The sequence below is a fragment of the Vulpes lagopus genome, chromosome 7 (assembly GCF_018345385.1).
Source record: "Vulpes lagopus strain Blue_001 chromosome 7, ASM1834538v1, whole genome shotgun sequence".
Classification (NCBI taxonomy): Eukaryota; Metazoa; Chordata; class Mammalia; order Carnivora; family Canidae; genus Vulpes; species Vulpes lagopus.
The window spans coordinates 51,044,972-51,069,836 of NC_054830.1; the positions used below are offsets into that span (position 1 = coordinate 51,044,972).

At 43.0% G+C, this 24,865-nt stretch overlaps 2 protein-coding genes across 15 annotated transcripts in view; both read left to right on the forward strand.

The window, feature by feature from the left end:
• The window catches only part of HRH1 (histamine receptor H1), a 75,813-nt gene extending 65,177 nt beyond the window's left edge, over positions 1–10,636 (forward strand). For both annotated transcript variants that reach the window (XM_041760432.1, XM_041760433.1), the window contains exon 2: positions 7,496–10,636. In XM_041760432.1, the coding sequence (XP_041616366.1) occupies positions 7,531–8,994 (1,464 nt within the window). In that variant the 5' untranslated portion in view covers positions 7,496–7,530 and the 3' untranslated portion in view covers positions 8,995–10,636. The remainder of the gene's footprint in view (positions 1–7,495) is intronic.
• Positions 10,637–16,542: 5,906 nt separating this feature from the next.
• ATG7 (autophagy related 7) overlaps positions 16,543–24,865 on the forward strand; it is a 234,927-nt gene continuing 226,604 nt past the window's right edge. For 7 of the 13 annotated variants that reach the window (XM_041763264.1, XM_041763266.1, XM_041763256.1 and 4 more), the window contains exon 1: positions 19,441–19,650. In XM_041763264.1, the coding sequence (XP_041619198.1) occupies positions 19,643–19,650 (8 nt within the window). In that variant the 5' untranslated portion in view covers positions 19,441–19,642. Of the gene's footprint in view, positions 16,592–16,667; positions 17,087–19,440; positions 19,651–23,447; positions 23,648–23,761; positions 23,842–24,865 lie in introns of those variants that run through there. The other 6 variants (XM_041763261.1, XM_041763259.1, XM_041763257.1 and 3 more) reach the window with 6 other exon arrangements.

A 24,865-nucleotide genomic window follows, 5' to 3' on the forward strand; every position in this document is an offset into this window, starting at 1 on the left:
TAAGCCTAGGTGTTTTATGGAAATTATGCCTTGGTGAGACTCAATTAGAATATGTAGTACTTGGGGTACTTTCATGCATGGCACTTCTCTCTCAGAGTTAAAGCAAAGAAACTAATGTTCAGACTTGATGAAAATAAGCTGCCAAGGCAAATGGTTCTCAGAGGGGAGAGCAGTTTGGAATGAGGAGTGGTGGGTGAGGCGATTTAGAATGTATCAAGAAAGGAATCCCAAACTCTTACTTTTCACTAAAAAAAGTAAGCAATGGGGCAGCCCGGTGGCTCAGTGGTTTAGCGCTGCCTTCAGCCCAGGGCCTGATCCTGGAGACCCAGGATCGAGTCCCATGTCGGGCTCCCTGCGTGGAGCCTGCTTCTCCCTCTGCCTGTGTCTCTGCCCCTCTCTGTCTCTGTGTCTCTCATGAATAAATAAATAAAATCTTTAAAAAAAAAAAAAGAAAAGAAAAGAAATGATGTGCTAAGAATGTGGAAGACCTTTCTTTAAAAATTTTTTTCCCGATGGAATAAATCTATTTTATTTTATTTTTAAAAATGAATGCTGTTCCTATTTTTCTCCTTTATAAAACTAAGATGCTCTCAGTGTTGATATCTTGGGAAATGCCAAAGATAATAAACATCACTCACTACCCAGAGAAAACCACTGTTAATATAATGTAACAGAGACTCACCTTTATGTAAACCTGATAATGGAATTGACATAATCCTGGTTAAACAATGTGCGTTGTAAATTTAACTTCATCATAAGCATTTTTGATATTACTAATGGCCCTGCATAAATGTGATTATCAATGACTGCATGATATTCTATTCTGTAGCTATCTCATAATATATTTAGTTCCCAGATGTTAGATTTCTTTCCTTCTATTGCCTATCATAAATGATGTTGCTGGAAGCATCCTTGTGCATAAATCTGTATTCATGTTTTGGATTCCCATGAGAGAAATTTCCAACAATAAAGTTTCCAGGAAAAAATAGAAGTTACCGATATTCATCAATAGCATAAATCTTACCTCCAAGTTTTGTTCGTTTAGACATCCTTGTGAAAAATAGGCAGTTAGATCCTTCTCCATGCATCTACTGCTGCTCTTCATTCGTGTCCTGCTTTTTCAGATCCCATCCAACAAGCTTCTGTTCTGCATCCCTCGTGTGCCAGCCTGGTGCCAGCATGGGAGAATGGCAGTGAATGAAAACTTGTGAGCTCTGTCGTGAAGGAGGGTGTGTCCCTTGATGCTCATGCGTGTCTCATGTCAGAAACAGAAATTGTGGACACTTTCCATGTCCCAGAGGTGGTCCCTTTTTAGTTAGGGAGAATCAGCTAAAGAAAGAATGATAAGCTAGGTGATGTCAAGGGGAGTGTTAGAAACATTGTGGAGACTTAGATGCTTCAAGGCAAATGGTGCTCCCTTTGGGACAAACAACATAAGCAAAAGCAGAGAGGTGTAAAGAGCTTTCTTATCCCTTGTCCCCTGATGCCTTCCTGGGTTCATCGTTCCAACGATTCCCTCCCAATTCCTTGAATTCAGCTCTGTACTTTTATTCTTTCTCTTCTTCATCCTAAATTCCTTTTCCTTCCTCCTGGTGAACTTCTACTCATCCTTTGAAGCCCAGCTCACACATCACTCCTTCTCCAGTGTTCTTCCTGACATCTACATTCCACCTTGAGAGAGGCTGTCCCTCTCTCCTCCGTCCTGTCATCTGCTTTGATCTTACCTCAGTCATCATATTTGTCCCAGTTACATTCTAGAAGTTTTCATTTTTTGATGCTATTCCCTTACCTTTTGTCTTTCTTCTCATGTTAACTGGAAAACTCCTTGAAGTCAGGGATCTGGTTTGGCTGTGTGTGATAGAAAACCTAAGTTATCCCAGAGGTAGAGAGTCCTGACTGAGTTGGCAGCTCTTCAGTCACCAAAGACCTCAGCTCTGTCCAAATTGCTGCTTCACTGTTGTCATTATGTGGCTCTTCCTCATGGTCCCAAGAAGGCTGCTTAAGCCATATTCATCCTATTGCCATTCCAGCCAGCTGGAAGAATGAAAGGCCAAAGAAAAGAACACATTCTCCATTTAGGGTTGCTTTCTGGAAGTTGCAAGCTACATTTCCATTTCTGTTTCATTGGAACTTAGTCACATGGTCATACCCAGCTACAAAGGAGCCTGGAAAATGTAGTCTCTATTCCAGGCAGCCATGTACTCAGAAAAAATAGAAATCTATTCCCAAATAGAGGAGAACTGATACTGGAAGACTATGAGCAGTTTCTGCCACAATGAAAAACAAGGAAGTTGGGATGATTCCCCTGAGCCAGACTGGGCCAGCTGTGGGATCGTTGTGCTATTCACCCAGAAATGGAAGAAAACAGCTACTATTAACTGAGCACTTCCTATATGTCAGGCACTGTATGAGGTGCTTCTGCCCCATTTGAGAGGTGAGGAAAACTAAGACTTGGCAGAGTGAAATATCTTGCCCAGCTAAATAGGGCAGAAATAGGATCAAAGCAGAGGTTAACTAGTTTGCAAAGCTTGGGTTTTTAACCACTGCCCAGTTCCTCCATCCAAGTGAGCTCGAGCTTTCTGTGGATCAGCATTGCTGAAATAGGATGGAAAGCAGGGAATATGAGGCCACTGGGTGCCTTCTTTAAAGTGTAGCATCTCTTCAAACCCACCAGTTCTTCTTGCCTCCCCTTCCTATTCACAAAGATCCCTGCCTATTGGTCTCTTTTATCTAAAATCAATATCTGCAAGTTTTGTTTAGGTAAATAATTGCCCCTGAGAAAGAAGGAGTATTTCTAATTTGGAATCAGATCCAGGCCACCTCTTCTTGCATACCTCCCATGATGGAGAGCTTATTATCTATCAAGGCAATTCATTGAATTGTTAGATAACATCTATTTTTAGAAAGTCCTTTTTTACCTTGAGCAGTAAGCTATATTCTTTGGCAGTTCATGGTGTTTATTCTTCAGTTAGACCAGTAGTTCTCAACTAAGGATCATTTTGTCTCCCAGTGGATTTCTGACAATGTCAAAGAGATATTTTTGGTTGTCATAACCAAGAAGAGGGTGAGGATACTATGGCATCTAGTGAGCAGAGGCCAGGGATACTGCTAAACATCCAACAATACAGGACAATCCTTCACAACAAGGAAATATCCAGCTAAAAATGTCAATAGAACAAAACCTGAGAAACCGTTAGATAGACTGAAGTTTGAACCTGGACTTCACCAGTCTCTTCCTAGCTGTGTGACCCTAGCTGTGTGACCCTGCGTTGGTTGCTTCACCCCTCTGAGCCTGACCTGACCATTTCCTCATCTCTACCTTGAGGATCATCACAAGACCTCTCTATGGGCTTGTGGTAGCCATTTAATAACTAATATCTGAAAAGCCCAGGGCTTGGCTCCTTACTGTCATAGCTGCTCCAGTCAGCATTCCCAGGATGTGGAAGATATACTGACTACCTCTGTTTACTTGCTGGCACATGGACCTGATTGGATTAGACTGTTTGTAATCACTCTGGAAAAAGTCCTGCTGCAGCTAATAGTTTTGGAATGGAGCCATTGCCTTAATTCAAAAATGATGGCTTGCTTATGCACATGAGCCTCTTAGAGGAGTGGGGTTCATTTCTGCTTGTCACCCAGTCCTCATTACCTGGGGATTAGCAAAGCTTTCCTACCCCACTGCCTCAACTGACCCTCCCAACAGCCCAGGGAGGGAGGTAATGATGTTTTCCCCACTTTTCAGTTGAGGAAATTGGAGTCATGGCTGTTTACCCAAGCTCCACACAGTCCACCAAGTGACAGAGCCTGGGAGGGAACTCTCTCCTTCCATGACTTGCTTCTCTAGGGACACAGAGCTATAAAGAATCTACAGGTGCCCACCTTTCTTCTCCAACTGGCTTGTCCAAAGTGCCTCTTCTAGCTTCCATTCTCTCAGAGCACACTATTGCTTGCATCATCTCTGTAGGCTTGGCTTTGGTCCCAGAGAGGGTACCTCAGAACCCAACAAAGTCTGGGCAGCCCAAAGGGAGCATGACCTCCTGTGTAGAATGAGGTGCAGTGAGGATCCATGTCCCCAAATAATTCCTACGCTCAACTTGACATTCCTTTGGCTCTCATAGAGAGAAAACCATTCAACCATCTATTTTTCAAAATGCAGATCCCTGAGGCAGGGGAAATCATCTTACATTAGTTACCTCATGGGGTAGGACATGTTCAGGGATTGTGTAAGAGCACCAAAGACAAGGAATGGCATATGGGCCTGTGACCCTGGCAGTCACACAGGCCATGTGCTCAAGAGGCCTCCTGTCTTGGTTTCATATTCTGATGTTGCCATCTTGAAATTCTCTTTTTTTAACTTATATTTTTTAAGGATTTTATTTATTTACTCATTAGAGACACACAGAGAGAGGCAGAGATGTAGGCAGAGGGAGAAGCAGGCTCCCTGCAGGGAGCCCGATGTGGTACTCCATCCTGGGACTGCAGGATCACACCCTGAGCCAAAGGCAGATATTCAACTGCTGAGCCATCAGTGGCTTTTCAAGCCACTCATCTTGAAATTCTAAATAATTGTTTAATTTTTAATTCTGCCCTGGGCCCTACAAATTACATAGCCAGTCCTGAGTTGGACATGAAGTTAATGTTGATATAGCTGCTCCTGTTGACTTTTTGGGCACCCACTTTTCAGGGATCCCTCAGGCTTCCCCTTCTTTCCCTGACACCCCATCCTCCACCTCGCATTCCTCAGGGGAGTCAGGTGCCAAGATTGGTCTGCATACAGCAGGTGGTTGCTGCAGTTGCCTTTCCAGGAATCCTGAATTCCATAGCATCAGAAGACAAAAGTGGCTTCTCTTGTTCTAGAGCAGATCACTGAGCTGAAATGAACCTTTCACCAGGAAATACCTGTTGAATGAGTAAATTCTGAGCTGAGGTGCTTCATAGCACCCTGCCTCTCACTCACTTACTCATCCACTTAACAAATATGTATTGATCTTTTGCTTTTATGTTTATGCAAAATAACATTTCCAAGCTACAAAGGAGAACATGTGATAAAGAATCAAGCTTACAGTGATAGGTGAGGATAAACATGTATATGCTACATTAAGTTTCCCCAACATTTTACTATGAAAATGTTTGATAAAATAGAAAATTTGGAAACATTGTAGGGTAAACACCTCTATATCTATCACTTGGGTTATAAATTAATATTTTGCTCTTTCTGTTTTATTATATGTCTGTTCCTTTATCCCTTCTTCTAACCAACTATCCATCCAACTTGTTTTTTCATTTCAAAGTAAGTTGCAGACTCAGTAGATTCTCACCCCTAAACGCTTAATATCCAATGGTAATTTTTAGTTCAGTGATCTCAGTTCAATCATAACAACTTTTTTTTAGTCAAAAGGGAAAAAATCAGTGTTTTTTATATAAAAATATCATTTTCTGTCAAATTATTGAATGACAAATGGTATATGCATGGTGAAAAGAAATTCTCATTTCCCCTCTGTGTGCAATGAGACAAAGAGAGAAATGAGAGAAGAGAATTTTTCTCAAGTCAAAAAGGAAAATAGAGAAACGAGACACATCTATAGCAGAGAGAGTGGTTGGAGTTACCTTGGGAATGCCAAGGCTATGGGAGTGTCTGGAGGAACTGCTTCCTGTTTCCTTCCAACCAAAATCGAAAATAAAATTGAGATGAACTTCCTTAGCCTCTTTCCTCTTTCTTGAGGTGGCTGCGATCTATTCCAAGGGATGTGAGCTTGGTCAGGGCTGAAGGTGAAGCTGCAAGGTCCTGGTTTGGGATGTGGAGGTGGAGAAAGAGAGAGGCTGAAGCTGTAGATTTGGAAGCTGTTATCTTCACAGAGCTGATGGCTGGGGCGGATGGGGGTGAGTGGGGAAAGCTCTCAGGCAGACATCAGAGAGTGACAGGAGCAGAGAGCAGGACTGGGTCACAAGAGCAGAAGGTGATGCTGTTCAGAGGAGGCACACTCAGAGAAGCTGGAGGGTTGCCCTGATGGACAGTTTGGAGCTGGAGGAGAATATGGAAAAATGCCTAAAGCAGACTCTAAATAGGATAACTGGAAAAGCCTTGAGAGATCACCTGTGCCACCTTTCATGTTTGACCTGTGAGAAAATAAAGAATGAGAGGTCACTCAAAATATCAGTGGCAGAGCTGGGGCAAAATCAATGCTACCCACGTGGTGCTTTTCCAGCAAAGTAACTCAAGGGTTCCTCTTACAAGGAACAAATGTCTTAGGGCCTTGCTTTTTATCATTAAAATATCATTTGAATTTAGCTTTTTTTCTCAAGAATTTATCTGGGTTTGTCTTAATGTGAAAGTAGTTTGTTTTTGCTAAATTATTGAGAGAGATTTGCACTCAGGGCTTCTCAGTTTTCTTCAAACTCTATCACTTTTTGATGAATATCAAAATCTCACAGCCTCTTCCAGAAATTTTAAGACCTACTTCTACCTCTCACCCCAGTTGAGGATCACCAATAACAGGATACAATATGTTTTCAGTACAGCCTTATTAGCAAGGAAGGTTTTGTTACATATTACTTTGTATAGTTTATATAATGAAAAAAATTTCAAATACAAAAGCAAAATAAGTTTAAAAAGGTAAAATATGCTTTCTTAAACCACATAACTCTTCTCATTTGAGAACCATTAGTCTAAAGAGGTGCTAGTTTTATTTCCTGCTTTTTGTACCATTGTTATCTCCCCCATATCAGTTACAGATGCTTTTAGCTACAAGTGAACACTCCCACGACAGTGACTTAAGCAAAGAAGACATTTCATTATTTCCCACTAAAAACCAATATTAAGGAAGGAGATTCCAGGGTTGGTTTAGCACCTCAGTGATAACAGGACTCTGAGTTGGTGTTTCAGTGGTTTTCTTAGCATTTCCCTGCTGTCCCCAAGACGACTGCCATAGATAGCCCCAAGCATCACCTCCTGTCAGGAAGAAGGGGACAAGGAGAAGTAACACTTTTCCTGCTTTTGATCATTTGTCAGAGAGCAAGAACTTTCTAGAACCCTGGCTCTGCCATGAGACTTCCGTATCTACTTCCTTTGCCACAGTCATGAGGCCTAGATCAGCCACTCCTAGATCAGCCACTGGCAAAGAACTAGAATGCCATGTCCAGCTAAGACCAGCCATAATGCAGCCCACCTTCCCAGAACACATGCAACATAGGACTTAAACTTTGCCTTGCTTTTGCCCAACTCCCTCACTAGAATGTAAACTCCATGAGGGCAGAGATTTTTGTTTTGTTCACTTCTGTATTCTCAATGTCCAGAAAAATGTCAGGAATTCACTAACTAGTCATTGAATAAGTGAAGAAATGAATGACTAAGGGAGAAGGGGATCTAGATTATAGGTAACGAGCAGTATCTATTATCCCCAACAGCATGCAACCCCAGTTAGATCAACTTGATGGTACCAAGTGACTCTACTGATCTCCAAGGCTCTGATCTTAATCCTTGTGTCTCTCTTTCCAGGGAGGGAACCACAGCTGGAGGCTGCTCTTGTGCCAATGCACCTTCCCAATTCTTCCTGCATCTTTGAAGACAAGATGTGTGAAGGGAACAAGACCACCATAGCCAACCCCAAACTGATGCCCCTCGTGGTGTTCCTGAGTGCCATCTCCTTGGTCACAGTGGGACTCAACCTGCTGGTCCTGTATGCTGTGCGGAGCGAGCGAAAGCTACACACCGTGGGGAACCTGTACATTGTCAGCCTCTCTGTGGCAGACCTGATCGTGGGAGCTGTTGTCATGCCCATGAACATCCTTTACCTCCTCATGTCCAGGTGGTCCCTAGGCCAGCCTCTCTGCCTATTTTGGCTTTCTATGGACTATGTGGCCAGTACAGCATCCATTTTCAGTGTCTTCATCTTGTGCATTGATCGTTACCGCTCTGTCCAGCAGCCCCTCAGATACCTGAAGTATCGTACCAAGACCCGAGCATCAGCCACCATCTTGGGGGCCTGGTTTCTCTCCTTCTTGTGGATTATTCCCATTCTGGGATGGCATCACTTTATGTCACAGACCTCAGGACACCGGGAAGACAAGTGTGAGACAGACTTCTATGATGTCACCTGGTTCAAGATCATGACTGCCATCATCAACTTCTATCTGCCCACCTTGCTCATGCTCTGGTTCTATGCCAGGATCTACAAGGCTGTACGGCAGCACTGTCAGCACCGAGAACTCATCAATGGATCCCTCCCTTCCTTCTCTGAACCTAAGCTGAAGCCAGAGAACCCCAAGGCAGGGGCCAAGAAACCAGGGAAGGAGTCTCCTTGGGAAGTTCTGAAAAGGAAGTCAAAAGATGCCAGTGGTGAGCCTGTCTTGAAGCCACCATCCCAAGATTCAGAGGAGATGAAATCCCCAAGTGTCTTCAGTCAAGAGGAGGACAGAGAGGTGGACAAACTCCAGTGCTTTCCACTTAACATTGTGCAGGTGCAGACTGAGGCAGAGGGGAGTGTCAGGAGTTACGTAGCTATCAACCAGAGCCAGAGCATGCTTGAGATGGATGAACAGGGTCTGAACATGCGTGGGGCCAATGAGACATCAGAGGATCAGATCCTAGGTGATAGCCAGTCTTTCTCTCGGACAGACTCAGACACCCCCACAGAGTCAGGATCAGGGAAAGGGAAACCTAGAAGTGAGTCTAGCACAGGCCTGGATTATATCAAGTTCACTTGGAAGAGGCTCCGCTCACATTCAAGGCAATATGTGTCTGGGTTACACATGAACCGAGAACGAAAGGCTGCCAAACAATTGGGTTTTATTATGGCGGCCTTCATCCTTTGTTGGATTCCTTACTTCATCTTCTTCATGGTCATTGCTTTCTGCAAGAGCTGTTGCAATGAGCGTGTGCACATGTTCACCATCTGGCTGGGCTATATCAACTCCACGCTGAACCCCCTCATTTATCCCTTATGCAATGAAAACTTCAAGAAGACATTCAAGAAAATTCTGCACATTCGCTCCTAAGGGAGGCGACCAGGGGATGCAACCAAAGTGACACTTAGGATGGTCCCGAAGAAAACAGAGGATGAAGGCCTGTGAGTTGCCAGGCACCTGGGCTTTCTGGAGTCAAAAGAATAGTCTTAAAGACTAGGTAACTTAGAAAGTTCTTAGGCACCATTGACAGAACAGCAGATGGCGGTGGTCAACAGAGAGAGCAGGATATATCCAAGACAATCGGATCTGGATGAGTTCTCCTGCTCCTCAGGAAATGTGAGAGCCTCAGACTCTCAATGTAATTCAAGCTTGCAGACTGGAATTAATTGGAAACTGAAGGGACACATGGAGAGAATTTTACTGCAGAATTAGATGGAATTCTCAAGCCTTCCTGGAATGGAGTTATAGGACTGTGCAGAGACCTTACATATGCGGATAGATGCTGTCCCTTTCCAGGGGTCACCTTGATAGGCATTGACAACTATTCCATCGTGACTATAACTTCTCAGAACACCTGTCCTCTGAGGCTCTTCTACAGTTTTCTCCAGAACCTGTGTCTGAACCATGTTGGAAATTCTACCTTATTGTTTCTCATTCCTACATATCTTAGAGTTGGTAGGACACTATGCAGCTTGATTATTTTCAATCCCACATTCCTTTTGACTATTAACAAAATAGTGATAAAAGCTACCCTCAAAAGAAAGAGAAAAAGGGTACTTTTTAATGGTTGCACAATAAAAAGCAAACAAAAAATGGGAATGGGGAGAAGAAAGCCATATTTCTTGAAGGCTGGGTCATGTTTATCTCATTTAAGCTTCATGACACCTCACCGCAGGAGGACGGTATTACTAGGGGAGCAGATTGAAGGACATAGCTAGTTATGTGAGGGAGCTAGAATGAAAATCCAGTGGGGCTGCGGCTCGTTGTAACACATTTCCTCCAAAAGGCAAAAATTTGTCCTGTTAAGTATACAACACACGCATGCACACACACACACACTATTCCTGAGAGTGGTGGCAATTCTCAAAAGGATGTGTTGAGAGAAGGAACAGCTGACATAGAATATGCCTGAGGCTGCAGAAGGTGATACTTTGAAGGAACAGTTTCATTTTTATCTGTGAGTTCTGCTGTGTTTGTTGAAGAAAAGTCATCATGTTCTTTTATAGTTACAGTTCTTCAGTAAAAACTAGCAAAGTCATGGAAACATACAGTTTTCCTTGGGGTTTATATCTCAATCTGGTTGTGATTTATATTTTAAAACTTAATGGCAAGCTGTCATACATGTAGCAAAATGGAGTGCGTGTCTTGTGGTATTTTGTGTCTTGTGTTCCTATTTGCATGATCTGTTACAATGACAGATTTTTACCTACCTAAAATATATTTGAAACTATACTGTTATGACTTTGACTTATTTAATTCTGCCTTTCTGAGTCTCTTGGACTGAAAAGATGTATTGAAACGTACTGTCAAATATTACGAGATCTAATACAGCGTTTCTCTTTGGTTTCGGGTCACATTCGTAAATGTCTTTAGAAAAGAACTTACTTTTTATAACAAGCTTCACTCTGCTTGACATCTCCCAAAGCTCTGCTTGCTCCAAACTTAGGGGAGCCAAAGAGACCTTTTTCCTGATTTTAAAAGCTGCAGCCAGTCTGCTCCCAGGTCAAAAGAGGTTTCTCAAGTGCCCATTATTTATGTTGATGTATGGTAGAGGCAACTAGTGAAGAGAAGTGTTTATGTGCTCTGACTTTGGGCTGAAGAGACTTAGGAATTTGAGCCTGACAAGAACAAGAAACAGTAATTATAAATGGTCAGAGCATAGGAAAACAAGATCCATGCATTATTGAATACAATATTTATGGTGTGTGCAGAGTGTCTGGTACACAGTGGGGACTCATATGTATTTTTTTCATATGTAGTTTTAAAAATACTGATCTTACTATGTGCAAGGCCCCATGCTTTGCCACCATGATCTAATTTAACCTATATGCCAATCTCATGAGGGAAATTTCTGTGTTTTTACAACTAGGCATATTGAGGCACAGAGAGAAATTGAGGAATGGGAAGGCAGACAGAAAACGAGAAGTAGAAAGTGGCAGACAGAAAGAGCATAAACCAAGTGGCATGATACTAATACACACAAGAAAAATCTACATTCAAGAACATATTCTGCGTCAATGTATTCAGAAGTTAAATATATTCAAAAGAAGAATAAACCATCCTTAGCTCTTGATAAATAGAAATTCCTTCAAATGATTCTCTAAAGACCACATGAAAACCAGTCAACAACTGCATCACATAAATCTTTAAAAGCTTGTGAAACTACTCTATATAATAGAAATTGCTATAGATCTTAGAAGTTGGTAATGTTAATAAAGTGTTCATTCAGAAAATCCATTAGTCTTCAGATTGGCCATTTGATAGATTGGTCATTTGGCAACTTGGCTTGCAGACAATTGCTGATGTCTCTTTTGAAAATGGGCCTTCCAAAGGCAGACTTAAGTCCTAACACAGGGTAAAAAGGATGTTGAGGCTCTTTGGCTGAGATGCATTCTAAGTTCTGTAGAGAAATAATGCTGTTAAGATCCAATTTGCCAATATGTCATTCCACAGTTTCTTGAGCTTTCAAAGCCTAGGCTACGCAGCATATGGTTCCCATTGTGGGGAGCATGTGCTCTCCTCAACTGAGCTGCAAGTCAAATGATGAAGGTGGATAGATCTGAATCACTGTTTCCTTGAATAAGTGTCACGGGCCTCATTGCCTTGCTGTGTCTGAGAATATTCTCTGCCTTTTTAAGGGTCCTGGTCTTGTATCTTTCATGATGCTCCATCATCTTGGTGCCCCAAGGCATGAACATCAGTTCAAAAGTCCAAAGCTTAGAGTGAAGAATCATCCTGTGTTTACCTCTACTGCAATTTACTCTGAACAGGTTGGGGTGGGGTGGGATGGGGTGGGGGCAGATGGCACATGTAGTACAAACATGGTTGGAAGAGCAACAGTTCCCAGAGAGGTGGAATCCTTGTGAGCTGGGTGGAAACTCCAAAAAGGTGTTCACTGTAAGTATCTTGAAGTCCAGCAGAGGGAACAAGCTTATAAAGTACAAACATCGACCTACGCTCATATATGCCTTCACTCTATTGAGTGAAGCCTAAATATGGGTGGGTGTCATCCTACTGGGGTTTTTGAAAGTCAATTTTGTTGCATTGCACCAAAATTAAAATTAAAATGCACCCATTTAAAATGTAGAGGTCAATGAGTTTTGACAGATGTACAGACCCATGTCATCCCCATCTCAATCAAGACATAGAACATTTCCATCATCCCAAAAAATTCTTCATGTCCCTCTGTGCCCCAGACAACTACTGATCTGACTTCTAATCACTATGGATTAGTTGTGCTGATTGTAGAACCTTGCATAAGTGGAATTATATGTAATTTTTTTGTCCATTTGTCAAAGATTTACCCACATTTCAACTGGGTTTATGATCATCATCATTATCATTGAAGTATAGCTGATATACAATGTTATATTAGTTTCAAGTGTACCATATGTGATTTGACAGTTCTGATTGAACTGGATGATCTGGATGATTACTGAATGCTCACACAGTAAATGTAGTCACCATACAACGTGATTATAACATTAATGACTATATTCTCTATGCTGTACTTTTCATTTCCATGATTTACTTATTTTGCGATTGGAATTTTGTACCTCTTAATCCCTTTCACCTATTTTGTCCACACCCCACCCTCCTCCCTCTGGCAACCACCAGTTTGTCTCTGTATTTATGAATCTGTTTCTGTTTTGTTCGCTTATTTGGTTTGTTTTTTAGAATCCATATATAAGTGAAATAATATAGTATTTGTCTTTCTGTGACCTATTTTACTTAGCAAAATAGGTTTTTCCTAGGTCTTTTCATGTTGTTGCAAATAGCAAGATTTCCTTTTTTTTACAGCTGAGTAATCTTCCAGTGTGTGTGTGTGAGTGTGTGTGTGTGTGTGTGTGTATTATATCTTCCTTATTCTTTCATCTATCAGTGGACACTTTGGCTGCTTTTATATATTGGCTATTGTTAATAATGTTGCAATAAACATAGGGGTATATACATTTTTTCAAATTAGTGTTTTTGTTTTCTTTGGGTAAACATCCAATGGTGGAATTACTGGATTAAATTTATTTCTATTTTTAATTTTTTGAGGAACTGCCATACTGTTCTCCACAGTGGTTGCACCAGTTTATATTCCCACCAATGGTGCACAAGTGTTCCCCTTTCTCCAGGTCTTCACCAACACTTGTTATTTGTTTTTTGTTGTTGTTGTTTTCTTGATACTAGGCGTTCTGATTGGTGTGAGAGGATATCTCACCATGGTTTTGATTTGCATTTCCCTCTCTCTCTCTCTCTCTTTTAAAGATTTTATTTGTGCATGAGAGACAGAGAGAGAGGCAGAGACACTGGCAGAGGGAGAAGCGGGATCCCTGTGGGGAACACTGATGTGAGACTTGATCCCAGGACCCTGGGATCAGGACCTGAGCCAAAGGCAGATGCTCAACCACTGAACCACCCAAGTGCCCTGCATTTCCCTCATGATTAGTTGATGTTGAGCATGTTTTCATGCATCTGTTGGCCTTCTGTATGTCTTTGGAGAAATGTCTATTCAGGTTCTCTGCCCATTTTTAATTGGATTATTATTATTTGTGCATGCATGCATGTGTGTGTGTGTGTGTGTGTTGAATTGTGTAAGTTCTTTATCTGTTTTGTATATTAACTCCTTATCAGATATATGATTTGCAAATGACTTCTTCCATTCACTAGGTTGCCTTTTGTTTTGTTGGTGGTTTACTTTGCTGGGCAAAAACTTTTTTAAGATTTTATTTATTTATTTATGAGAGACACAGAGAGAGAGAGAGAGAGAGAGGCAGAGACACAGGTAGAGGGAGAAGCAGGCTCCATGCAGAGAGCCCGATATGGGACTTGATCCCAGGACTCTGGGATCATGCCCCGAGCCATAGGCAGACAGACGTTCAACCCCCCGAGCCACTCAGGTGTCCCAAAAGCTTTTTATTTTGGTGTAATAATAGTTTATTTTTGCTTTTGTTTCCCTTGCCTGAGGAGACATTTCCTTAAATTCATTGCTAAGGCCAATGTCCAAGAGATTACTGCCTATGTTTTAAGAATTTTATGGTTTCAGGTCTCATATTTAGGTTTTTAATTCAATTTGGGTTTATTTTTGTGTTTGGTGTAAGAAAGTGCTCCAGTTTAATTCTTTTGCATGTAGCTGTCCAGTTTCCCCAGCAGCATTTATTGAAGAGACTGTATTATCCCCATGGTATATTCTTGCTTCCTTTGCCATAGATTAATTGACCATATAAACATGAGTTTATTTCTGGGCTCTCTATCCTGTTTCATTGATCTATGTATTTTTTGTGTGTGTGCCAGTCCCATACTGTTTTTATTATTGCAGCTTTGTAATATACCTTGAAGTCTGAGATTATGATTCTTCCAGCTTTGCTCTTCTTTTTCAAGATCCACTTTGGCTATTTGGAGTCTTTTGTGGTTCCATACAAATTTTAGAAGCATTTTTTCTAGTTCTAAGAAAAATGCTATTGATATTTCAATTAAAATTGCATTGAATCTGTAGATTGCTCTGGGAAGTATGGACATTTTAACAGTATTAGTTCTTCCAATCCATGACCATGGAACATCTTTCCATTTGTGTCATCTTCCATTTTTCATCAATGTCTTAGAGTTTTCAAAATATAGGTCTTTCACCTCATTGGTTACATTTATTCCTAGGTAATCTTTTTGGTGCATCAACTTTTGAAGACAGAGAAAGAATTACACAAGCAAAGGAAGTGTGAGGGTATTGATGGGGGGGGGGGAGATTTATAGAGTATGCTTAAAATATCAGAATTAGTTTGGTGTGACCCAAGTATGCAGTCTGAGGGGGCCGTGGCAGGAGAGGAGTCTGCAATAAGGAAAGAATTTATAATAGTGCATTTTACCTGGTCCCTGTGCTCTTAAAAAAAAAAAAAACTATCCTTTTTCAACACGCTTTCTCTACTCTTTTGTGCTCTAGAAAGGGTTTACTGCAAATAAATATCCATTCCTGTATGACTTAAACTAAGACTCGTGGATACCTTCCTTGTGACAAAGCAAGACAGTCCTTCTGAATTGGTATTCTTTGCCTTATAAATGTTTAGCTGAACTACTTGTATCTTCTGATCAATCAAAACAAAATGCGTTGTTAACCAACTTTAGTTAAGCTTTTCCCATACCTTCCAGGCTCCTTATTTTTGACATACTCTCAGCCTGAGTCACAATCCCTCCAGAAAATAGACTGATCTTAAGGTAAAACATTCTCTGATCTACTATCCAACCAAGCCACCCTTTCCTCCTACTCTCTCATACCCAGCTTTTTCTACCCTTCTTCACTCTTCCCTATTAAGGAAAAATTCTTTTTGCCTAACCCTTCAGACACTTGAAGATCTTTTAGTCAGAGGGGTCTGCCTATTACAAGAGGCCCTTCCCTCCCCTTATCCTTCCCCCTTGCAATAATCCTTTCAAATAAAGTATCTCCTTACTAAGTCTGGATTTGTTTTCTTATTTGACAGAGTCAAACAGGCTTCCATTAGAATCCTATCCCCAAAGCTCTGTAACCTTCAACAAGCCACTTAACTTTTCCTAGTCTCTGTTCCTTTATGTGTAAAATGGGGACAATAGGACACCTATGTTTCAGGAAATTTGTGGTGATTAGAAAATGTGAAATCCTGAAAACATGGGAGATAATAGTAGTCATTACTCTTGTTAGGAGTCTACTGAGCTACATCAGAGTCACTTTCATTCCTTATGAATGAATGGCCTTATATGTCACATTAAGTTTATACTCACTATTGTGTCTTCAATACCTGACCAATGCTTGGCATATGGTATATGCGTGATAAATAATTTGGAATGAGTAACTTTATCCCATCGACAGCAGGGAGCTATGGGAATATTGCCTGGTTTAGATAGAAGAGGTTAAGGGGCACCTGGATGGCTCAGTGGTTGAGCCTCTGCCGTCTGCTGAGGTCGTGATCCCAGGGTCCTGGGATCGAATCCTGCATCAGGTTCCCCAAGGGAGCCTGCTTCTCCCTCTGCCTGTGTCTCTGCCTCTCACTGTGTCTCTCATGAATAAATACATAAATAAATCTTAAAAAAAAAAAAAAAAAGAACAGGTTAATCCCTGACAATCTTCATGAGCTTTTACCTATTAAAATTCTCGTCTGTCTCCACACCTCCTCCTTAATGACGCCTGGGATATGTTTGATGCTGCCTGTCCTGGAAAATGGAAATGATCATAATTCCTCTACACATTCCCACAGCTGACAAACCGGCTTACCACACCCAGCTCAGCTCTCCCTGGAGTCCCTCGCCCACCTCCTGACGCTCCGCCTTCCGTGCAACTCAAGCTCCGCCCACTCAGCCGGGTGTAGGTAGGGGCTCGTTTACCAGGTTGGGTCCCCGCCTCCGTGTGCGCACGCGCACCACCGCCCGGGGGGCGGGGCCACCCGGGGCGGGGCCATATTGCGTCATCGGAGCGCGCGCTGCGGACGACGCCGTGGTTGCCGGAAGTTAAGCGGCGGTAAGTGAGCCGCGCTGGAGAGGCAGTGGCGGGGTCTTGCGCCTGGCGGGAAGGGGCGAGCTCGGCGGTGAGGGCAGGAGTCTTGGCGGCTTTCGGGATCCTCCCTCCTGCAGGGGGTCACTAACCCCGGCTCTCGCCGTCCTTCCGCAGCCACGTCCCCCGGGACTGGTTGAGCCCGGGCTCTTCTGACTGGAAGGCTCCCGCTGCCCTAAGTCAGGCCCTCCTGTCGTCTGGCGGGCGGTACTCTGAGTCTGGGGGGTCGGAAGGCCGGAGACCCGCCGCCAGGCTTCCTGTCCTGGCCTTGCCCGCCTTTGCGGTGCGGCTTCGGCGAGTCAGCGCTTTCGGCCTCTCTTGCCTCATCTGTAGAATGGGAGAGCGAGAATAGCGTCATTTGTGAGGCGGGGGCATGAAATGAAGTCAGGGCTTTTCTGAGCTGAGATTCTCGATTCTTCAACGTGGCCCAGGGGTCACAAGCTTTAATGGTTATTCAGTCAGGTAAGGCAAATGTAGGTGTAAGGAATTTATTTCCATGTCAGGAGCAGACTTCTGTTTTTACCGAATTGAGTTTTTTCATGGTGCGGTACTGACATGTATGAAGCGGGAGAAATGAAAACAAGACTTGGGCGCTGCACGCGTGTGATCTCTTGATCATTAAACACAACTACAATTTTTTTTTCAAGACCAATTTTTAGAAATTGTGGGTTTTGGGGGGTTTTGTTTGTTTTTACTCCGCAGCTGAAACCAGACATATATGTGACTGCCAGTTTCAGATCCCTGGATACCAGGTTCCCTTTCCCATTGAGTACTCGGATTTCTTTTCTTTTTATTTATTTTTTTTAAAGATTTTTATTTATTCATGAGACAGAGAGAGAGAGAGAGAGGCAGAGACACAGGCAGAGGGAGAAGCAGGCTCCATTTAGGGAGCCTGACGTGGGACTAGATCCTGGGTCTCCAGGATCAGGCCCTGGGCTGAAGGCAGGCGCTAAACCACTGGGCCATCCGGGCTGCCCCTGATTTCTTTTATGACACCATTGCTCACTGGTTAAATTTCATAAGTGGCAGAAAACCCACTACCTCTGGTGATTGTTTGGTCTTCCCCTAGCTTTGACTTGAGTTCTATGTTGAGCCGAAAGCAGCTACCCATGATCTCAGCTCATTGTCCGCAGTCCTTCAGGCTCCTGGGATCTCCCTTCCCCTGATTGCCCACACACCTTTGAAAGCTGCTGGTTTGTCTTCCCCTTCACACCATTTCTTCTCCAGGCTGAGCATGTTTAATTTATGTACCCATAGTAAACTCCGTAATGATGGAGAATCTTGTTTATGTGCCAGGCATCACTGTGAGCATTGCTGGTGTAGAGGTAAAACCGGACAAAAACAACAACAACAAGAAACCCTGTTTTATGGAGCCTACTTTAAGATTTCATTTATTTATTCATGAGACACACAGAGAGGCAGAGACACAGGCAGAGGGAGAAGCAGGCTCCATGCAGGGAGCCTGCCCTGGGCTGAAGGAGGCACTAAACCGCTGAGCCCCCTGGGCTGCCCGGAGCCTACTTTTTGATCGTGGTGGTGGCATTTGTGGTAATTGTCAATAATACCCGTCTTTTAGTGGGCCAAAGGTGTTTCAGATCCTATTAGATGCTACAGAAAAAAGAGACCGTAATGGGATGGAGAGTAACCGGGGGTTAGTGGAGGGAGTTTTTGTAAAATCTAGCTGGTGAATTCTAGAGGCAAAGTCTCTGAGTAGGTGATTTTGGAACTCACATGCGAATGAAGAAAAAAAAAAAAAAAAAGGCCAGCCTTGTGAAAGCTCATCTTGCCTAATGGTTCCTTCTATCCCCCGGTTCTGTGCTGCGGTCTTGTTAAGCCGTGTACAGGTTGTGTCTCACTTGTGCCCTTTGATCCTGCCCCTTCTGCTCCTTCTGCTGCCTAAAAACAGCTCCCCTTCCTCTTCCTTTCTTGGCCAACTCCTCCCTGCCCTTCACGTGACATGATCTCAGAATTCTTTAAGGAGTGAAGTACAGGCCTCTCATTCAAGATGTACATCCCCGTCCTCAAGGAGTTAATTATTTTTTAAGTCAAGGAGATAGATAGTAGCACTCTGGTATGAAGCTAGAGTAGAGATTTGCCAGAGGAGGACTCAGAGTGACCGTAGGTCAGGATGAGGCATCTGAGAAGGCTTCTGTGAGGATGTATTGGTTATGAAGGTTGAGCAAGATTAGTCAGGAGGAGAGGAGTGGGAGGTGGGATGATATTGCATTGGGAGTGGTGTGAGCAGAGAGCTGTAGGTGACTGTGTGACTTGCAGCTAGTTCACCTAGGCTAAGAGGGGACTGTGGAAAGGTAAGCAGGAGGCAGGTCACAAAAGGCCTTGTGGGCAATAGAGGATTATATATTGTAATATACGATTAGGATCACAGACTTTGTGATCTAAGTTACTTGTGTCCTATGCTGGCTTTGCCCCAAGCTAGTTTTGAGACTGGGCAAGTTCCTCTCTTTCTAAGCTTCAGTTTCCTCACGTGAAAGCCAACTTCCCAGGGTTGCTGTGAGAATTGAACGCTGTATGTTAACCCACCTGATGTTCGTAGATGGTAAATGATGAACTGTTGCAGTTAATATTGCCATGCTAAGAAATTTGGACTTTATCTTGAAAGTGTGATGTTGGAGGGATCCCTGGGTGGCGCAGCGGTTTAGCGCCTACCTTTGGCCCAGGGCGCGATCCTGGAGACCCGGGATCGAATCCCACATCGGGCTCCCGGTGCATGGAGTCTGCTTCTCCCTCTGCCTGTGTCTCTGCCTCTCTCTCTCTCTCTCTCTCTCTGTGACTATCATAAATAATAAAATAAAAAAAATTAAAAAAAAAAAAGTGTGATGTTGGAGAGTCCAGGCAGTTTAAAAAAGGAATGTGACATGCTCTCTTCTGTTTTAAATTACCCAGGAAGTTCCATGGGGATTACACTGGGGCCAGCTGGGAGACCAGTGAGGACACTGTCGCTTTGGTCCAGGTGGCAGAGGAGGGAGGCCTGAACCAAGGCAGTGGCTGTGCCGAGAGATGCATGGGTGGGTTTAAAGGATACAGGGAGTGGGATTTGCTGGACTGGCAACCCTGTAACACCACGTGGTGAGAGGAGGGAGATGAATTGGGATATGGGTGGGTGCAGGGGATGAATCCTGTGTGTGGACCTAAGTAATAACAAAGTTCTTTGATGAGTGGTCCTTGATTGGTTATCCCTGACCTCTGCTGAAATTTTATGTGGAAGTCCAAATGGCCTGTTTTCTCTACTATTAGTCATGGGAAGTGAAGTTCAGAAATGCCTGCCTCCTTTTTTGTCTCCTAATCCTTCTCACCATCTCTAGTATAAGGCCTGGTTGTGTACTCAAGGGAAAATAACGAGATGCTGCTTTGTTAGCCAGTGGACAGTATGCGTCTCCATGGTCTTGGCAGACTGGGTAGCAACAGTGCAGTGTCAGTCCAGCTCCAATGATCACCTCTGGGTTTTTCTCAACGCCTTCTTTGTTGTGCTTACCCTCCTTGGCACTCATTCCTGTTTGACAGTCTCTCTTTGAGAGTGTGGTATACAAAGAAACATCTCTTTCTTCCGGAGTCTGACCATACAGACGGCTGTAGTTTTTTTGGTGACCTGAGGCCCCCCACCCCATCTCTGTTGTAGACACATCCTGCCCTTCACACTATCACGCTGTGAGCTCCTGGCGCTGCTTGGCACTCTCCACGTGTGTTGGGACAGCTCTTTTGCCTGGCTCCCGCTTGTCTTTCAGATTTGCATTCCTCCCCCAGCTGCCTAACGTTCCCTTTGACTTCACTGAGTTGCAACATCAGTGAAGGCTCCTCAGCCTCTATCATTTACAAACTTAGCTCCAGCTGACCCTGTCACTGGGCCTCATTCTGTGAAAGAAATACCTTTAGGGGTAATTCTTTTACTTGTGCTGAGATTCCATCTCTTCCTTTTCCTCCGGATCTGGTTCCATCATTTATTCTGTTTCTTTCCTGCTTATCCATCCCTTCTCATGTAAATATCTAGTAAAAAACCAAAACGTCTTCCCATTTACTTCAGCCACCATGCCACCTCATCCTGTCCACATTTCTTGACTTCCTGAAGTCATCATTTGCTAAAATCCTGCTTCCACCCACTCGTCCTCCAAAATTGCTCTCCCTAGTCTTCACACCTCTGTGTTACCAAAACTTCTGAACATTTTGCCTTCCTTATCTTTTGAATTCTGAGCACATCTAATATTGCTGATACTCCTTCACTTATGAAAACCACTCCTGTTTTGTGCTGTCTTTCTGGCTGTTTCCCCCTGTATCCATTGTAGGTTTTTTTTCCCCTCCTTTTGTCTCTTAAATGCTAGTTTTTTCCAAGGCTCTGCCTTATACTCTGTGCTCTTCTCACTCACAACTTCAGCTCCCACTTACATACCAAGGACCCCTGTTCTGTATCCTGAGCTGGGATCTCTCATGAGGGCCCATGCTCAAACTCAGTGAGTCCAAAATGAAGCTCATAAGCTTCCTTCCAAGACTGCAATTCTTTTTCTTTTTTTTTTTTAAGATTTTATTTATTTATTTGTTTGAGAGAGAGGTAGTGAGAGAGAGCAGAGCAGGAAAGAGAGGCAGAGGGAGAAGCAGGCTCCCCTCTGAGCAGGGAGCCTGCCATGGGCTTTGATCCTAGGACCCCAGGATCATGACCTGAACTGAAGAGAGATACTTAACTGAGCCACTCAGGTGTCCTCCAAGGCTGCAGTTCTTTCTACATCCTTTACTCTGACTCATTCTCCTCCTTCCATTTAGTCATTCACACCAGAGCCCTGTTGTCATCTTGAACTTTTACCTCTCATGCCATCCCAGGCAGTCATCAAATTTCTACAGATTCTCCTTCTTTGATAGTCCCCCAGATGCTTTAGAAAATGTGTCCTCCATTTTCTCTCCCACTGCCTTAGTTTGGGCTCTTCTCACTTCTTGCCTATATTCCCTACATGACCATTAGCTCCTTGCCTTGTCTGGTGCCAGGTGCCCTTTCTAAAATACAGATCTTAGCTAAAAAACAAATCCCTGCTTTTTCAGTCTAATTTGTATATTGCTCCTTCCTCCTCCCATAACAGCCTGTACAGATACTTAAACCATACCGTGTGGTCCTTGTTTTATCCACAAATTGCTCTACTGTCATTCCTGGTCTTAGTAACCCTCAAAACTTAGATCCTGAAAAGCAAAGACCTTAGTTTTTTTTGCCATTGAGTGCTGAAATATAGCACGGGAACTTGTGCATATTATGTTTATTTATTTATTTAAATACTATGTTTATTGAGGGAATAACTAAATGGAAACCCCTCTGTCTTTGACACATGTTTTGTTGGTAACATTATTGTTTTTTAATTTTTTTAAAAATTTTTATTTATTTATGATAGTCACACACAGAGAGAGAGAGAGACATAGGCAGAGGGAGAAGCAGGCTCCATGCACCGGGAGCCTGATGTGGGATTCGATCCCGGGTCTCCAGGATCGCGCCCTGGGCCAAAGGCAAGCGCCAAACCACTGCGCCACCCAGGGATCCCTGTTAGTAACATTAATTCTTTTTTTGAGTGCCTCCTATGTCAGTTACCTGCATTTTCTAATTGAATCCTTACAATGACTCGGTATAGCAGGTGATATCCCATCTTATAGCTGGAGAAACAGGCTCCTAGAAGTTAAATGACCTCCCCAAGGTTGTGTGCCTAGATGTAGCAGAGGTGGGATTTTAACTCAGGTCTCTCTGGCTCATGAAGCCCTTCCATTGTCATACTGCCTCCAGCGTATCAGGCTGCATCTTTGCCCAGTAGTTTTTCTGGACTTAGATTTAATGCTATATTTACCTCTGTAAAGTTTTTAGTCTTGTTAAAATAGGCCTGTTGTATCAGGTGGTCAGAATCTTTTCTATTCTGAAATTTTGTTATCCATCATATTGCCTATTCCTTCCTGCTTCATGTCATGTGTAGAATTGGTAAGCAAACCCTTAACATTATTCAAGTCACTGGTAAAATGCAGCAAGTATACTTATTGAATATATTTGTTTACACCGTTTCTGTGTGTTTCCCTGCTCTAAACCCCTAACACACAGTTCAGCACACATGAAATAGTAAATATTCATTGACACAGATAAATAAAAATAAATTGGACCAAAGACAGCCAGTGACTTATCACCATTAGCTCCTTTCTTCCTAACATCGGTTCATAACCTTAACCAGAATTCTTTGAATAAGATTATTTTTACCAGTTTTTAATCCCTCTGATTATGTCAGTATATCCACTTACAACATCTTCATCTTACCTACTAGGATATTTGGAGCATTCTTGTCAGAGACTTTGCCTGAGGTCCAGATATCCTATGTCCCTATGTCTGTGGTTCTTCTTTGATCAAGGAAGAAGTGCGGTTACTCTGTCATGACTTGTTCTTAAACTATAGTGGCTTCTTATGATTACTTGGGACTGCTTCATACAGTTCTGCAGGTTATGCACTGCACAAGAGGCCACATCTGAGGGTGTTTATGTCATAGGCATCATGGGTTTATTTTTTATAATGTCAATTTTCTGACATACAAGGGTAAAATGTCTTGAGCCAACCCATCAATGTATTAAGGAAGTTTTTTAAGGGAAGGAAGTAAAATATCTTGAGCAAGGGGTGCAGTTTTCTAATTGTACAAAAGTGCCATGTGGTCTAGAAAGGCCCACATGACACTCTTCCTGGGAGCAAAATCTCTGTCCAGTGGGCTGGAGAGCCCAACCTTATTCTCATCTTTGGAAATTAAATATTTTGAAAATCTGGTATCAAGTGTTGGCTTGGCCCAATTTTTCAGCCCTTCTTTTCCAGGACTCTTTAAATATCACCGGAACTGAAAATCAGAGTCTCTGTTACTCAGAAGCTAGCCTGCATAACTCAGCCTGCTTTTAGGAAACCATCACGGATTTTACCTGTTGGTTGGCATAAGGTCTCCACAGTGATTCAGGTGAATCCAGGTAGCAGTCCCTCATATACACGACGGAGCAACGTGACACTGTTGATTGGTGCAGGTAACAAAAAGTCTTAAAAGCAGGCATCATGCATCCAGCTTTCTTGTGTTGTTTCTCTCTCCTGTCTCACAGCCCTTCTCAGCTTTTACAGCTTTTGCTACCTCTCCTTCGTAGGCTTCCCATGCCCTACAAGGCTGGTATCTAGTGCGTCCATTCTCAAAAACTGAGGCTGAACAAGTAGACTATATATGAAGGTAAAGATTTTTTTTTTTTTAATTTTTATTTATTTATGATAGTCACAGAGAGAGAGAGAGAGAGGCAGAGACACAGGCAGAGGGAGAAGCAGGCTCCATGCACCGGGAGCCTGACGTGGGATTCGATCCCGGGTCTCCAGGATCGCACCCTGGGCCAAAGGCAGGCGCCAAACCGCTGCGCCACCCAGGGATCCCGAAGGTAAAGATTATTAAAGCAGAAGGAAAACAACTGCCAGAAGTAGCCAATGAGAATGAAGGTTACAGTTTGAAGACTGTGGAGGTGACTGTCAGTTCTCTGATTGACTTCTTGAAGAAGCAAATAATGCCAGTCTGTAGGGGTACACATAGAGGTGAGGGAGACAACTCGCCCGTAATAGCAGTTATCATGCCTGCTTATGTGATCAATTGTGATCACCTCACGGTACAGTTACCAAAAAAAAAAAAAAAAAAAAAAAAGCCATTTTAGATGACTTGGTGTCTTGCGGAGACATCGGTTTGGCTCAGGGGCATCTTGATTCTAATGCGATTTTTAAAAGGAATTGAGGCTTCTGAATCAGCTGATTCCTCTGTAGGAATCCTGAGTTTTTATCTTCTGGTAAAGGCTAATAATCTGTCTTCAAAGTTTGGAACTTTGCTCCCCTCCTGTTGGAAGGGAGGGCTTGTAAATCTTCTTTGGAAGCCTTGCACATTATTTCCAAAATTCTTGAAGATGCAGAGCATCACTAGCCAACAAAACATGCATTGGCTCCATATGCCAAAGGGACCCTCTCCCCACTCCTGGCCCTCTCTGCCTCTTTTTTTTTTTTTTTTTTAACCCATCCACAGCTAAGAATATACTGCTTGACATTGGGACTTGGCCATGTGGTTTGGTGCTTATTTTAATGACTGCCAGAGCTCGCGGCCTGTAGCTGTGAGAATGAGAACAGAAGTCTGCTCTATGTGCTCCATTTTGGCCCAGAGGAGGTACTTCAGGGCCAAATTGTGGTTATTCTGCCACTTCTGCTAAGTGAATGGCCCCACGCAA